Source organism: Pecten maximus, chromosome 5 (genome assembly GCF_902652985.1).
Source record: "Pecten maximus chromosome 5, xPecMax1.1, whole genome shotgun sequence".
Classification (NCBI taxonomy): domain Eukaryota; kingdom Metazoa; phylum Mollusca; class Bivalvia; order Pectinida; family Pectinidae; genus Pecten; species Pecten maximus.
Window position 1 is genome coordinate 13,003,733 of NC_047019.1, and position 16,645 is coordinate 13,020,377.

General features: G+C 37.3%; 2 protein-coding genes across 4 annotated transcripts in view; one reads left to right on the forward strand and one right to left on the reverse strand.

The window, feature by feature from the left end:
• LOC117327207 overlaps positions 1–3,897 on the forward strand; it is a 98,943-nt gene extending 95,046 nt beyond the window's left edge. For all 3 annotated transcript variants that reach the window (XM_033884070.1, XM_033884071.1, XM_033884072.1), the window contains one exon: positions 2,716–3,897. In XM_033884070.1, the coding sequence (XP_033739961.1) occupies positions 2,716–3,535 (820 nt within the window). In that variant the 3' untranslated portion in view covers positions 3,536–3,897. The remainder of the gene's footprint in view (positions 1–2,715) is intronic.
• Positions 3,898–10,103: 6,206 nt separating this feature from the next.
• Positions 10,104–12,368, reverse strand: LOC117327208 (sex peptide receptor-like). The gene has a single exon (XM_033884073.1). The coding sequence runs from the start codon at positions 12,216–12,218 to the stop codon at positions 11,013–11,015; it is 1,206 nt and encodes a 401-aa protein (XP_033739964.1). The 5' UTR covers positions 12,219–12,368; the 3' UTR covers positions 10,104–11,012.
• Positions 12,369–16,645: the final 4,277 nt, after the last annotated feature.

Genomic DNA, 16,645 nt, shown 5'->3' on the forward strand with positions numbered 1-16,645 from the left:
ATAGGATTTAGACTAATGTGTTCTTAGCTCCATCCTTACCACCCATAAAGGTGTAGTGACTAGATGGTGACCTCTGGTCATAAACCATTAATTAATTGATATATAGAATCCTTATTATATGTCCAATACATTTTAGATTGATATAAACTAAATTTGTTTGATTCATCTTTTTATTTATTTTTTCCCCTAATATTTTTGATGTTGCTGAGGATATTTATGTGCTTCTTGAGAAGATCTTAATGAGGGTTGAAACATTCTGACACTTTGTATGTATTTCAGATGGGTTCAACTTTACTATCAGATCTTTGTTATCAGCTGTGGTAGATCAGAATCATGGCAGAAAGATCCTTATCCTGAATATAGAATTGAAAGTTTGTTTTGTATTTGGAGTGTGTAAATAAACTGATGGGGAGGAGGAGATGGGGGATGGGAGGCTTAAGCTGGCTCATGAAATTCCTTTGGTGATATGGACAATTTGTAGCAGTCCGTTCCACCATTTTAATCTTCCCTATCCAACTTGGTACTGCACACCTGTTGTTGAACAAGGATGTTCAAAACAGATACAAAATGGCTCCACTTTATCTCCCTGGGACCATGACTTCAGAAAACTTTACTAAAAGTTATTCTTTCATAATACACAGATGAAAATTTTAATAATTCACCGATGATTATAGAGTATAGGAACAAGGTCAAGGTCACTGATTGCTATAAATGTATTCAACTCAGAGGTAGAGAAGTATACAGGACAATAAGGGTGGGCAGGGAAATACCAAGGTCAAGGTCACTGATGGCTATAAATGTAACTAACTCAGAGGTAGAGAAGTATACAGGACAATTTAGGGTGGGCAGGGAAATACCAAGGTCAAGGTCACTGATGGCTATAAATGTATTCAACTCAGAGGTAGAGAAGTATACAGGACAATTTAGGGTGGATAGGAAAATACCAAGGTCAAGGTCACTGATGGCTATAAATGTATTTAACTCAGAAGTAGAGAAGTATACAGGACAACTAAGGGTGGATAGGGAAATACCAAAAGTCAAAGCCACAAAGGATTAGAAATAATTGATAATTAAATTATCAAAATTTGGAGAGGGTTTATTTGTGAACCATTTTGAGATAACTCTTAAAATGAAGGGTTTTTTTTATAGAAAAAAAGGAGAGGGAGGGGGGAGACTTATTTGTTGGTAGCATGTTGATAATATATATATTGTCATGAAGTTTATTTGGAACTTTTTAAATGTATATTGAGATTTAATTCTGAATTTTATTTAGTGCCTTGCTACAATATTTCTCTGACTGGAAGACCATGTCTTGTTTTATAAGAAGGAAATGCAAACAATGCTATTTCAATCCCCAATTTATAGTCAGAGTTTTTATGCTGGTCCCTGGGTTTACTACAGGAAAATACAGTATGATTGCTTAAAATGTCTACTGATAGCATTCACTTAGTGATGTCTCCTCTCATACAGGTCACAAACCTGTAGATATCTACACTTCATCAGTCCCCACAGTAGGGGTATATTATCCAAATACATTAACATCAGAAAAAAATTTGGATAGGATTCTTATTTTCAGAAATGTTGTGTATGTTGTATGGGAGACATTCTGACAAATGTCTCACTGATTCTAAATGGTGTTGATTTGTACCAAGTCCTACAACCATAATCGTTCTTGTGTGTGCTCTGCCATCTTCAGTTTACGGTGTATAAGTGGCAACAGTTGGCATCTAATAGACTTATCTCCCTTATTATCAAACAGTAATTTACCAGCACGTCTCAAATTATGCATAGATTTGAGAAGATTTGTGTACAACCATGTTTCACATCATGGTAATTGAATACAATGTTGCAGGATCTCGGAGTGATGTCCCAATTATATCGGGGTGTGTACTGTCTACGGCCATGGTGTAGAGACATATTACTTTAAATGTTCCTTATCTGCGCGAATATCAGCCACGTGAAATAGTTCTGTTGGGTTTGGCTTTTTTCCTAGTTGTAACGAGGCTGTTTTGGATGATGTTGAATCAGATGTCATTACATTACAAACTATCTGTCATTACATATGTATTTAGGTAACACCTTGGGTCTGTAACAGTAATGGATATGATGGTATTCATTGTTCTTGGTAATATACATATGAGGTAATGACATATTATACTATTGTATGTATATTTCAAGGACAAGTATACTTACGTACAGATTTCATTTATCCATAATTTACTGTAGATATATGTTTTATTTGTCCTTGACATAATTTACTTCACACAATAAGAAAGAGCTATAATATCTTGGACAAGTTTAAGTTTACAAGTTTTTGGGTAAAGGTCTTACTCTTACAATTTTTGTCTGGGGCTGGTATGGGACATGTAATGCTTTATCAAAACCCAGTATGCATTTTTGGTATGGTGAATCCTGATCAAAGGGAATGTGAAATGTCTGCCAGTACTATATTCCTAATATTCCGTCTTATTGTGATACAGAGTTATCTTCTTTTGTTAGCAGGTATTGATTGTTACGTCATTAGTTTACATGACAAAATAAAGTTTTCCCACCAATTAGTGACGTTACTCTCACAGACAAATGATATTTAACAATCGATACCTGTTCACAAGAGCAGACAACTCTGCATTAAAAAGAGAAGGAAAAGACAATTTGAAAGAAAATATAACTTTAGTGATTCTTATCAACCCTGAATGTTTATTCTGTGTGTTTTAGAGTCCGGGAGCAACGCTACCCCAAATTACCCGAAGTCATTCCGTCGCCAATGGTCCGCGGGAAATCATATGACAATGATGAGCCTGACGCTACCATCCAGAGATACAACTATGACGAGGAACGGTACTGTTCTATCAAGAGATCTCCAATGAAAATGACCAAATACTCTGAATTTGATGGAGATTCAGACAAAAAGTTAAAGGAGGCCTTTCTGGCACCGGATAATACTCCAGAAGATGATGCGCATTTAGTGCCTAACGGGGCACCTCCCCGACCACCGTCTCCGGACCCGGCTCTGCTGGACATGACACCACCTCCTGTATATAACGGAGAATTGGAGAAATATTACACAATGCATCCGCAGAAACCTAAGACAGAAATAGCAGAAATACGAGTAACATCCTCTTTACCTCATAGAGGGAAAACAAAAAAGTCAGTGACATTTTCTCCGGTTGCTATGGTGACTCCCTTACCTTCTGGGTCAGAGGAGTCGATTGGCTCTGATGGTGACAGAAATTTAGCCAATGTAATAGACATTTATCAGAATTTGCAGGGAAAGCATGGCTCCGAGTCTCCAGACCTGAAGGAGGCCAAACGGGTAATGATCCTTCCCCCTCCCCCAGATGAAAATGTTGTTCCAGTGAACACACCAGATCCTATGGAACTGGCGGAAATGGAGGAGTTATGGAAGACGCTGACGACTACAACTATGGACGAGGGTGCTTATGACAATATTGAATATTTGCTGGCACAAAATAGGGCCAATAATCACCGAGAGGTCAATGGGGTCAAACCCAAAAGTTTTGAGACTGGTGTGTAATAATGGGCCTTCTTCATACATATGTAAATACATTATTATATATATAATGCGGAGATTAATTTTAGCAGACACAAATTTAACTCCTTCCTAAATGGTCTTATCAAAGTCTACTACATCTAAAGGGGCATAACTCTCATTTACTGTCAAGCTTTATTTCTTTTTTCTTTTTTCTTAGCTTTATTTCTGTGCAATATTTTGATATTAATTGTTATAGTAATAAACTCAGGTTTAATTTATTTATATATTGCTACTTATATAAGTCTGCTAATAACCTTTTAGTCTGATCAGATATGATTTGAAGTAAGTTTAGAATAAATCAGAGAATCAGATTTTTGGTATTCTACAAAAATTGAGGTCTTATGATTTTTAGCTCACCTGGACCGAAGGTCCGGTGAGCTTATGTCATGGCGCAGCGTCCGTCGTCCGTCCGTCGTCCGTCTGTCCGTCCGTCCGTCCGTCCGTCGTCCGTCCGTCCGTCGTCCGTCAACATTTACTTCAAATCGCTACTAGTCAAGAAGTTCTTATTGGATTTTGACCAAATTTGGCCAGAAACATCCTTGGCAGAAGGGGAACAGATTTTGCATAAATGGTGACTCTGACCTCCGAGGGGCCAAAGGGGCGGGGCCCAATAGGGGAAATAGAGGTCATTCTTTTAAATCGTTACTAGTCATAAAGTTATGAATGGATTTGAACCCAACTTGGTCAGAGACATCCTTGGGGGAAGGGGAACAGATTTTGCATAAATGGTGGCTCTGACCCCTGAGGGGCCAAAGGGATGGGGCCCCAATAGGGGAAATAGAGGTAATTCCTTTAAATCGCTACTAGTCATAAAGTTATGAATGGATTTGAACCCAACTTGGTCAGAAACATCCTTTGGGGAAGGGAAACAGATTTTGCATAAATGGTGACTCTGACCCCCGAGGGGCCAAAGGGGCGGGGCCCAATAGGGGAAATAGATGTAATTCCTTTAAATCGCTACTTGTCATAAAGTTATGAATGGACTTGAACCCAATTTGGTCAGAGACATCCTTGGGGGAATGGAAACAGATTTTGCATAAATGGTGACTCTAACCCTAAAGGGGCCAAAGGGGCGGGGCCCAATAGGGGAAATAGAGTTAATTCATTTAAATCGCTACTAGTTATAAAGTTATGAATGGATTTTAATCCAATTTGGTCAGAAACATCCTTGGGGGAAGGGGAACAGATTTTGCATAAATGGTGGCTCTGACCCCAAAGGGGCCAAAGGGGCGGGGCCCAATAGGGGAAATAGAGGTAATTCCTTTAAATCGCTACTAGTCATAAAGTTATGAATGGATTTGAACCTAATTTGGTCAGAAACATCCTTGGCAGAAGGGGAACAGATTTTGCATAAATGGTGACTCTGACCCCCGAAGGGCCAAAGGGGCGGGGCCCAAAAGGGGAAATAGAGGTAATTCCTTTAAATCTCTACTAGTCATTAAGTTATGAATGGATTTTAACCCAATTTGGTCAGAGACATCCTTGGGGGAAGGGGAACAGATTTTGCATAAATGGTGACTCTGACCCCAAAGGGGCCAAAAGGGCGGGGCCCAATAGGGGAAATAGAGGTAATTCCTTTAAATCGCTACTTGTCATAAAGTTATGAATGGATTTGAACCCAATTTGGTCAGAAACATCCTTGGGGGAAGGGGAACAGATTTTGCATAAATGGTGGCTCTGACCTCAAAGGGACCAAAGGGGCGGAGCCCAATAGGGGAAATAGAGGTAATTCCTTTAAATCGCTACTAGTCATAAAGTTATGAATGGATTTGAACCCAATTTGGTCAGAAACATCCTTGGGGGAAAGGGGAACACATTTTGCATAAATGGTGACTCTGACCCCCCGAGGGGCCAAAAGGGTGGGGGCCAATAGGGGAAATAGATGTAATTCCTTTAAATCGCTACTAGTCATAAAGTTATGAATGGATTTGAACCCAATTTGGTCAGAAACATCCTTGGGGGGAAAGGGGAACACATTTTGCATAAATGGTGACTCTGACCCCCCGAGGGGCCAAAAGGGTGGGGCCCAATAGGGGAAATAGATGTAATTCCTTTAAAGTGCTACTAGTTATAAAGTGATGAATGCATGCATGTTCTAAAAACTATTCTTGAGATCTTTCAGACCTTTAGAGAGTCTGGACTTCATTAATCTTTTAAGCAGTTCGGATTCCCACACTATAACCATATATAGCATTGTTAGAGATTTACAAATAAAACAAATTCAATATGAACATTATTTTGACATTTGGTCCAATTCAACCAGGTGAGCGATACAGGCCCCATGGGCCTCTTGTTCATTTTGATTATAATGTAAAATGTGATGCATTTTTCTTTTGTTTCATAAACATTTTTTAATACTCTGATCATTTCTCTCATCAAAATGTATATATACAAATATTTATAGATGAAATGATATGTTTTCTACAGTATCGTTATCATAAAAATGTAACATTAATTGTTCTGTGTACATTTTTTCCAATTCATGAAATCAGATTTTTCACTACCTATAATATGTTGTACCACATTATCTCTTTGAATTTTTTTTCAGTGGTATTAAATTCAAAAATTCACAACTCCTTCACTTAAACGCTGGAAATTGTTTTTCAGAAATATTATTTATATCAGAAAAGTTTTACAAAAATATGTTTAATTTGGAAAAGTTTTGTAACAACAATAGTTTATGTATGGATTTATGTTTGAAAGAAATATGTTTGTACAGAAGCAAAGTTATTTTGTAAGTTACATGACAAAGCTTGCATATTTTTTCTCATTTCATAAAACTTTCAAATTTTTACACAAAAATGACCAAATTCATAAAACAAAATGCACTTGTTCACTTACAAAATAAAATCTGAATGAATATTGAAGCTGCAACGATATTTCATGCCGTTGTTAAGGACTGTTTTATATTATTTTTGTTTTGTTGACAAGCATTAATTTCCTTTTTTGTTGCTAATTAGTGATATCTTATTAGTGCATCAGATTTTGTCCTGTATACTGAGCATAGAAAGGGAAGATTGGCACATAGAATTTGACCCCAAAGGTCAATGTGGGCTTATTGGTGGGCAATGGAATAACATTAATTAGCATTGCTACTATGCTACAGAACTGTATTGAATTGGCTTATTACCAGGCAAACACTTATTGCCTGATACAACTATCATATGTACTCATATCCCAAATAATTTATTGACATCATATCCATGAAATTGCAGCAAATTATAAATATATCAATTTCTCATTGTCTACATTTTCATACTTTATTATTGTCAGATTAAATTAAATGTGTATGTTGTATCACCCAAATATATTAAAATGACTTCTTGATTGACAGAAATATAGCAGTTAATATATAAAATCTACCTAATCATTCCAGATGTTGTCATATAGGTATGAAGTAGTGTTCACGTCATGTAGATATAGACAACATATGGTGTAAGTAAAATGTATCATAGAATCACTGTAACCATGGAAACTCATGTGGTCATGTGTTTTATACATTACCATAGAGTTGAAACTTTTCTGGGTTTTATTCTTTTTGTTTTGTTGTTCTTCAAATCGAGGATGAGTAAATGTTCACATCCAATATGAATGTTGTAAGAAATAACAATTTATTCGAAGAGTGGAAGTGTCAAAAGCATGAACTACAATGATGGTTTTGTCTGCAGTCTATTCCTTTGACCCTAACACATGACCTTTGTCTAACAGAGGGCCTAGAATGAGCACTATTTGAGGGCAAACGTTTGAGCTGTAATCATGAACATAAACAGCCGGCCAAAATTATACATTGTTAACATCCTAATAGTGGGGCAGAATTGTAGGCTTTAAATTTCCTAATACAGAGCCAGATTTGTGGACTGTAAACATCTTAAGAGAGGGCTAGAATTGTGGGCTGTAAACATCTTAAGAGAGGGCCAGAATTGTGGGCTGTAAACATCTTAGGAGAGGGCCAGAATTGTGGGCTGTAAACATCTTAGGAGAGGGCTAGAATTGTGGGCTGAGTACATGGTACTCTCTTCATTTCATAGTGTGCAAAGGAAGACGTTGAGTGTTTTGTAACATGGCTATCAATTGAGGGGAAGTAACTCAAGAAGGTAATAGTGAGCCTTGTGCTATGAAGAAATCTTATCAACTAGCTGTACTCCTGTAACATAAGAGGCTGCTGGTCGGCTCTTTTTCTATCGGATATTATTTTGCCGACTGCGTTACACGGCGCCTGTCAAAAGTATCTCACCATGTAAAACCTCTAACATTGTTGGAGTAGAACTAGCTGGTGAATAAAAGCAACTATTGACATTGAAAATAGTACACAGATAAATGTAGAGAAATGTACAGGATCTTCAAATATTGGTAAAACTGATTTATCTGCATTCTGGACTGTTTCATGATGGCTCTCTATTGGATGGGAGGGTCAGAGAATTCTGGGATTGAATTAATAACCGATGTCTGGTCTAGAAAAAAACCTCTAAAATGTTTCCTTAAATTAGATGTGAATGGATTCACAATTTAATATGGTAAAGTTGTACTGATATTTGAAGTTTCAGTTATTTTACCTTTATGAAAATTTTAACATGGTTTGGTAATGTTACAAAAGGTCTATGCAGTAAGTCCTGACATGAACTATAAAAACCAAACTTGAACTGCCTACATTTTACTTCTAAAGAGGAGTTTGATCATATTGTGTAAGAAGAATTCACTTCTTTACTGTTTGGTTTTCATGTCTAACATGTTGTTAAAAAAGTACTGAGATATACTGTATTGTTTAACAAGGATACCATTTATAGCAGGAATGTCATTTTTACCAGACACCAAGGACAATGTGGACATTGCCATCCATTGAATTGTTTTCAGTAGCTGCAGGACACCTTTAACAGATATGGCACTTTCTAAAAATAAATCATTAAAATTATTTATATATAAAACCAATGCGTTTGTTCTTTTTATGTCACAATTTGTACTATATACAGTCTAAAGACTTATGAAATGATTGACATTCAAAGGTTTGGTAATTGTGCAATGTTTGGTTGATTTCATGAATTCTTCCACACCACAATAATTTTTGACTGGAAATATAAATTCTGTCACATCACAGTTCTTTTAACCAGATCCTGCATGGATATATGTTAGTGTACTGTAGAGTAATACTGCCACTTTAAACAAAACCATCAAAACTTAATGTTTAACTTTTTATCTTTAACTACAAAATGAACTGTATGTTATGAAGTGACATTGTGGATCATATCAACAGTACTAGATACAGGTAGACACCATTGGAGATGTCATTTGTACCTTAGATGACACTTTAGCCACCTGGACACCTGTAATACTTTAAGCATACTAGGATAGATACAACGTTCAAACATGTACAAATACACATAGACTACAAATTCTGGGGTCCCTCCGATACATACTAAAATATGTATATTTACAGCCAAATACATATAGACTGTACAAATTCTTTGGTCTCTCTAATACTAAAATATGTATATTTACAGCCAAATACACATAGACTGTACAAATTCTTTGGTCCCTGTGATACATGTACAAATACGCCTTAACTGTAAAAATTCTCGGGGCCCCTGTGTAATACTAGTACAGGTAAATGTACAAATACAAAATGTAGGTTAGACTCAACAAATCCTTGGGTTCCTGTGATACATGTTAGGATACAGGTTCATGTACAAATGCGCCCAGATTTAACAAATGATCCGTCCTAGGTGTGATACATGTTAAGATACAGCATGTGTACAAATGCGCCTATATTTAACAAATGTTCGGGTCCATGTTAAACTTCCATGTTAAACCCTAAGTTCTAATATGGGAGAGAAAATTATACAAACGGAGAATACCTGCATACAATTAAACCGCGATGCTAGTTCAAAAGCGACAAAACAAGTGCAAAATATTGTATCCCTTTAAAAAGTACACGGAATATAAGTTATCCATGAGTGTCCTAGGCTCGGTTATAACCGGAACAAGCACGTTAAGCCCCATCAATCAATCAATCAGTTATCCATGTGCTCTTGAGGTGAAAGCGTCTTCATCGACGACATCCGCCATTCAAATCTTGTTCAAATCTGGTTCAAGTCGCATCCTCAAAATGAGCGTTTGTTTCCAGATCGCATATTATGTCTAAAAACTGAATGCTTAAGTGATGGAAATAAATCTAACTGTTTTGCAGTAATTTAAAACTGAATACACTGTATACTGTCTATTTACTGTCGATACCCACACAATAAATAGTCGCTCAAAGGTAATCGCCTCGCTGTAATTTGTCATGATCTTTTACCTATACCCGTGAATTAATATTGCCTTCTGATAATGTTTGATAAGAACACAAGTGATATATAGATTTTCCGTATCCACTTCGTTAAGGATGACCAACTTCGCTGTAAAGTGTACCTCTTTCCAAAAGAGTTCAAACTCGCTGTAATGTATTATATAAAACTGTATAGCACAATCCTGCAATGTTACGGGATTTGAAGTGATGTCAAAATTATTTGTAAACTAAGATACCTCATACCTATCCAGAAATCAACAAAAACAAATATTTTGATACGTATCTTTAATACTTGTACCATTTTCCATATACACAATACATGCAACTGTTTGAAAACTTGTTGCAGTCGATAGTCAGGAAAGGGGAGGTAAGTCTATCTGACCCTGCATCATGTTCTATTATACCATGCATCAAAGCACGTGCATGGAAATTGTAAGTCCCTGATCATGAGTGTTCCAGAAAAAAAGTGACCGTTATACTTTTAATATTTCTATGATTTTTTACTGTAAAAGTATATGAAATACCATTTCCTAGTAATATAGCGTAACCTCAAAGTGGGGAAAATACATTTACACTGTATCTATTTTAAGACACGAAACGGCAGTGACATCTTATGAGGTAATATGTAGATTTACTGCCTATTTTTCTGATTTAAATGAAATTGGTTTGGACTCATTGAAGCATATTCGGAATAAATATATTATCTATAATATCCAACTTATAGAATTCAGTTGTTCAGTCTTTCGTTTGATTTATAGTTTTAATCACAGGGATATCGGCTACCACATGATTCTGTATTTAAAGAAACACATTGTACTTTATTCTATCAATCGAATGTCTCAACATATTATATCAATTACTCAACAAAACAAGACTTAGTTATGCATGTTATTGAAAGTCATATTCAAATCTTATTAAAGCCTTTTCTCAACACAATAAATCTCGGCTGTTCGCTATTAAGCATAACACTTTCAACAAAAGAATTAGTATCGTGATCATGAATTCGTGAACTACGAATTATGAGAGTCAAAAAGTATACCATAATTCAATCAAGAATTGGCTTATTTGTAATATTTGCATCAAATACGAATGATCAAGTGTGAAAAGTAGATTTTTTCTTTACAATTTATATAACAATCAATTTTTACACGTGCATACACATTTTCAATCACGTGACGTTCAGCCTCTCTTCTGTGCAGTCGATACCTGTGAGGTAGAGGTCTCTGGCAAAAACGAGGCAGTTGTCAGTCTATCGTCCCTCTTGCTGACCCGGAAACCATTCTTAGGACAGAATCGCGCGCGAAGCACGACCCGGAACTGCTTACTCATGAGAAGGTATATCCAAAAATTTACATGATAGCTGAGTAGAGCCACGAGGACAGTGAATGTATCCCACGTCACATCCGCCTCTCGTGAAAGCACCTTCCGGTCTTTGTCGGAACTTATTTCGTAAACGTAAATGAAGAACGCCACTGCATCTTGCATTTCGGCAAGAAGAAACACAATCAAGATGGCGACTACAAACCTTGTCACCCGTCTTGTGTTCCTATCAGAGGAGTCTCCATGGCAACCGTCCTTGCCGAGGTTCTTTCGCCTCTTTCCGAGTTGGAGGACGAGGAGGATTGTGGTTACAAGAAGCATCACACAGGGAAGGAGACTAGAGAAGATTCCAGTGAAGAGGTAGTGCATCCAGACCATTCTCTTCATGTCCTGAAACGTCTCAATTACCCAAACCGGAAACTGCTTGACACATCCGGTCGGCATTGTGACATTTTGCAGCATTGATGGCGGTGTCGACGGTGTGATTTCTAAAGCCATGAATTGTAACAGATGTATCAAAATTGAAGCTATGGTGATGACAAAGCATGTTATCAAAGACGTCTTTATAGTACATATATGCTTGGCCTTGAATGGTACTCGAACTATTATGTACCGCTGTAGGCCTATGGCGGCCGTGATCCAATTTGAAGACGTCCTCGCGACGCGGTAGATGTTGGAAAATATCTGCAGCGCCACACACCAATCATATAAAACATATGTCTTGAAGTTTCCTGTTGGATAAATATACAAAAAGTTCGGGAGGAGCGCGGCACATATGACCGAATCGGAAACAGCGAGACATATGAGAAGAACAGATGTAGCGGTCCGCATCCGCTCCTTGATAAACACGGAAATTGTCAGAATATTCCCAAGGATGGTAACAATGGCTAAAATCGGGTACACGTAACTCTTGAATGGAATCTCCACGGCGATAGGGCGGACTTGGTAGGGAGGTGGTTCGTTATAATAGTAATAGTAATAATATTCATCCTGGGTAAGGTTTCCTGTCCCCAAAGTGAAATTAGTCACATTCATTCCCAAAGATGTTATATTTGTCTCTTCCATGGTTGTTCCTTGTGGTTTAAATATAATATGGTTTCACTGATTTTTAGAAATGCACAGTTAACTCTTTCCAATATTGAAATTACCATTTACATTTTACATGTACGTCGGTTTAAGGTCTCGACCACGTCCTTACTAAACGAGTACGTCCACGAGACTGACACAACAATCGAAATAGCGCCATAATGCCTTTGTAAACACGAAACCCTCTTATGACGAAATTCACTCCTTATCGCAATGTAATGTCCAAACTGAGGCGAAAACTTCACTTAAATGGGCCTAAATTTGCGATAATACCGCGATGGCGAGTTAGTGTGTCCGAGTGATGACCGCCTATTTAACACTTTAACGTTTGTCCGAGAAGGGTGGAGTGTTTGTTTGGTTTGGCGATGGGACATATTCTTGACGTTAACAGCAAACTGAAGCCTGATAGCACCCCGGTCAGTAGCCATGGCGGACAGAAACAGAGTAGCTGAACTTTGTAATTAACTCCTCGGTGTCAGACGAAGTGCGTTAGTGAATGTCTGGGCTAATTGTTCGGCGATAACCGAGAACAGGAAATACCTTCATGACCGGAAGTGCATGGATACAGGGTTTAATGACCAGAATCCAGGGAGGTTTTACTGCAAAATCATATTAATGTATGTATTAATATTGATGTATTTACATCTTTCCTTTCTTCAGCTTTGTAAACTATGACTGCGTTAAAATTAGTGTAAAACAGTGAAAAATGGCTCAGCGGATTAATTAACTAATAAGGGCGGGAATCGGTAACATAATCATGACGTCGTTTCTTTGTGACGTTACCACAACGTCAACTAGGCGTTTTCTCCTATTAACCGACGATCTCTGTACAAAAAGCTAACGTCAAGTGAGTATTTTGTCAAAAACTAAACTGCATATTGTGGAAATGAGTGGATATGTAACTTCTCCACGAGGTAAGCTAACAACAAATGGCTGAAGCGTACAGTTCCTATAGAACATTCGACCACGTCACTACTAAGTCTGTCAATGTCCGCCGTACTGGTTTGTTTGTTTTTGTGTAACGTCCTATTAACAGCCAGGGTCATTTAAGGACGTGCCAGGTTTTGGAGGTGGAGAAAAACCGGAGTACCCGGAGGAAAACCACCGGCCTACGGTCAGTACCTGGCAACTGCCCCACGTACATTGTAGGTTTCGAACTCGCAACCCAGAGGTGGAGGGCTAGTGTTAAAGTGTCGGGACACCTTAACCACTCGGCCACCGCTGTACTTGACAACCATTATTAATAAAGGATTGTGAATGTATTAATAAGTTGAAAACGTAAAAGGTATTAAACAAGTGTTGAGTGTGTGTGTTTTGTTTTTTTGTTTTTTAATTTTGTTAACAATACTGGTGTCGTTACGTAGATTCACTGGAGCTATATTATCGTAGCTACCACGACTGCCGTAGTTACCAACGTCGCAACACATCACGACTTTTATTTTCTTCGTACGTTATTTCAACGATTTGTTCGATGTAAATATATATAACGCACTATATAGATTATGTTTGTATGTCATTGCGTTCATACCACCGTTAACGCAATAAAAACACCGTTCAATCGCTATATGATAGGAAACATTGTGATACGTTTGTTTAAACATTGTTGATAGGGTTTGTGCCTTTATTACAGGGTTCAGTCCCTCAGGCTTTTTTTTTCGTCTCGGCGGTTGGTAGGAATAATTTCTATGCTATTCCTTTCACCACATTTTGTGTTAATTCGTGTGTTCCGTTTTGTGTTTGTTTTCTATGTAATTTGTTCTTTGTCGTGCCATTGTTTCAGGATTCACGCCTCTTGTTATCTGACCTATAGGGTCAACATATCCTATTGTCATCACACTTCGTCCGTTGTCCGTAAACTTTTCCATTCAAAACGCTACTCCTCCTTAACGCTAAAGCGGATTTCAACCAAATTTGGTCTGAAACATCATTTGTGGGGGCAATCATTTCTGAAATAAATGACACTGGTTCGACCCCTGGGAGACAGATGGAAAGGGTTGGAAAAGGGGAACTTAACTAAAATTTAGCTTGAAACGCTACTGCATACCTTAAAGTATGATTGAGTTTCAAACAAAGGTAACATACATCACATACCAAGATGCTATTTTGGGGATTACGACCCAAGAATTTCTCCTCGTTTCTCTGGAAGAATATCATATTTAGGCGGAGTCTGACAATGAATACTTTTGCGAAATTTAGTAATGGTTTTTAACGAATCAATATTTACACCCGTTTCGACAATGGCAATTGCTTAAATATGAACTTTAAAATAAGTATACAGTTCAAAGTAAAGGTTTGGTTGTTTTCGGTAATGGTACGTGCGAGACATATATGTATTCATATCATCTTATAGACGACTTCCACAATGATCATGTCAGGGTATCGGGCCGACCATCACTGCGCCATTGAAACATTCTTTAATAAGAACGCCGATGTGGCGCAGCGGTATAGGCTGCGGGTATTTCTGGCTAGGCGATTGGGTGCCGTAGATCGTGAGTTCGAGGCCCGGTCAGGGCACGAGTCAAAAAGTTGTAGAACCACGGTTGATTGCACAACGCTACGCTACACTTATCACTCTTATCGTTTGTCTCATATTATTAGTTTCGTTAATTGCATAATTTTATTTGAAGTATGGAGCTGTGTTGAGGAAAAGACCCAACAACCGTCATGCATAATTTTGGATGAAACGAAACCTTTTCCGTATACGAAACGAGTCCGTGTTTATTTTTAGTTTTTATTTGAATACACAAATTGTCTATCTTTAGTTAAAATGCTTGCGACGATTGCTTTTTGCCAGTGTATAAGCCAGATCGGCCCACAATGCGTTGGCAGAGTGTGTATCACCGCGGTAATGTACAGTTGGTGCATGTTGGTAACACTTGGAACGCCTTCGATCGGCCGAGTAGTTACGAATGCATGCTAACGATGATTACTGGAAAAACTCAGCCAATTCCGTCTTGCATTTGTGTAGGATTCCGATCTGTAGCGGATCATACAAAATGTGTTCTTCTTTTTCTTAGAACTTCACGGTACTTTTACGGTCTCGTTGCGTAAGGCTTTCACATATATTTACCAAGACTGTCTTTGCTTTTTTTTTTGTCATGAAAATCGTATTTGCAGATTAGTAAGATATATATCTATATAACCTTTTGCTTTAATCAAGACAATTATCACTTTACCAGATATTATTAGATAGAATGCAGCCACATGGCCTGAGCAGTCATTCCCAGTCCGTGGTCCATATGTTTACATGTATTATATGTATAGATATATGTTTAAAACAAATGATAAGTTTTTTATTCCCCACCATTGAAGTTAGAATATGATAGTATCATATTCTAACTTCAATGATAGGAATAACAAGAAGTATCTTTAAAAAAGATAAACGGCATAGTTTTGATGCTGGTGGTTATAATGTAAAACTGCTGGTGAAATAAATTAATCAACGAACGAATGCGTTTCAGCACAGATAACAAAATTATATCGGTTTGAATCATTTTTAGTGATAATAAGACTGCATTTGAATCGGGAATATAATTGTATTAATGTGTCATTTGAAAAGATACATTCACTTATTCAGCTTGCATTCAATCTTAACTTTGTTTCGTTTTTAACTGCATATTTGCATTTTCCATTTACCACTAAATCGACCAATCACATACTTCATCTTGACCAGTAACGCCACCTGTCGCGTCATATCCGGGGCCAAAAGAACATTATACGGCTATGCCGAAAAACTTGCCAACTTTTAAAAATCCTCATTGGGGAGAAAGTGCGTGAGCGACATTTTTGACCGGAAAACACATTTCACCGGCGACACATGTAGCAAACAAAAACTAAGGGGAGATAATTTGCTATTGGAAAATAACTTCCCTGCATGAAAAAGGAGAAAAAAAACTTATTTCAAGCTTCAAGTTTGGAAAGATGATTATATAAGCAACAAGTTAAAAATAATAAATGCAAAATTAAATTATTTTTAATTATTTCTGGAAATTATTTAACTCACTGCTCACTCTAAATAAAAGTATTTACTTAGATATGTTATGATAAGTATGTTAAAGATATATGTCAGTCAATGAATGTAAATTATCACAATGATATCACTTTCTAGCGAGCTTTCTCTCAGTAAACTTATCAAGACATATTCTCCAAAATCGGGAGAATACCCTATGTTTTATCAATATGATCGGGAGACGGGGCAAGTAGTCTGAAATCAGGAAATTCCGACTAAATCGGGAAAGTTGGCAAGTATCAGATACTTATACTAATCATATAGCTTTTATTATTATGCTTCTCAGACTCTGGCGTTCCCATTAAATTAGTATGAAAGTTATCCATGCATACAAAAGTGTATACCTGTACATGTACTAGAAATCACAAGGACAAATCGGATGCTAATGTATAAATAA

Coding starts and splice junctions, on each gene's coding strand:
- LOC117327208 (XM_033884073.1), bottom strand. CDS start 12,218: ATGGAAGAGACAAATATAACATCTTTGGGAATGAATGTGACTAATTTC.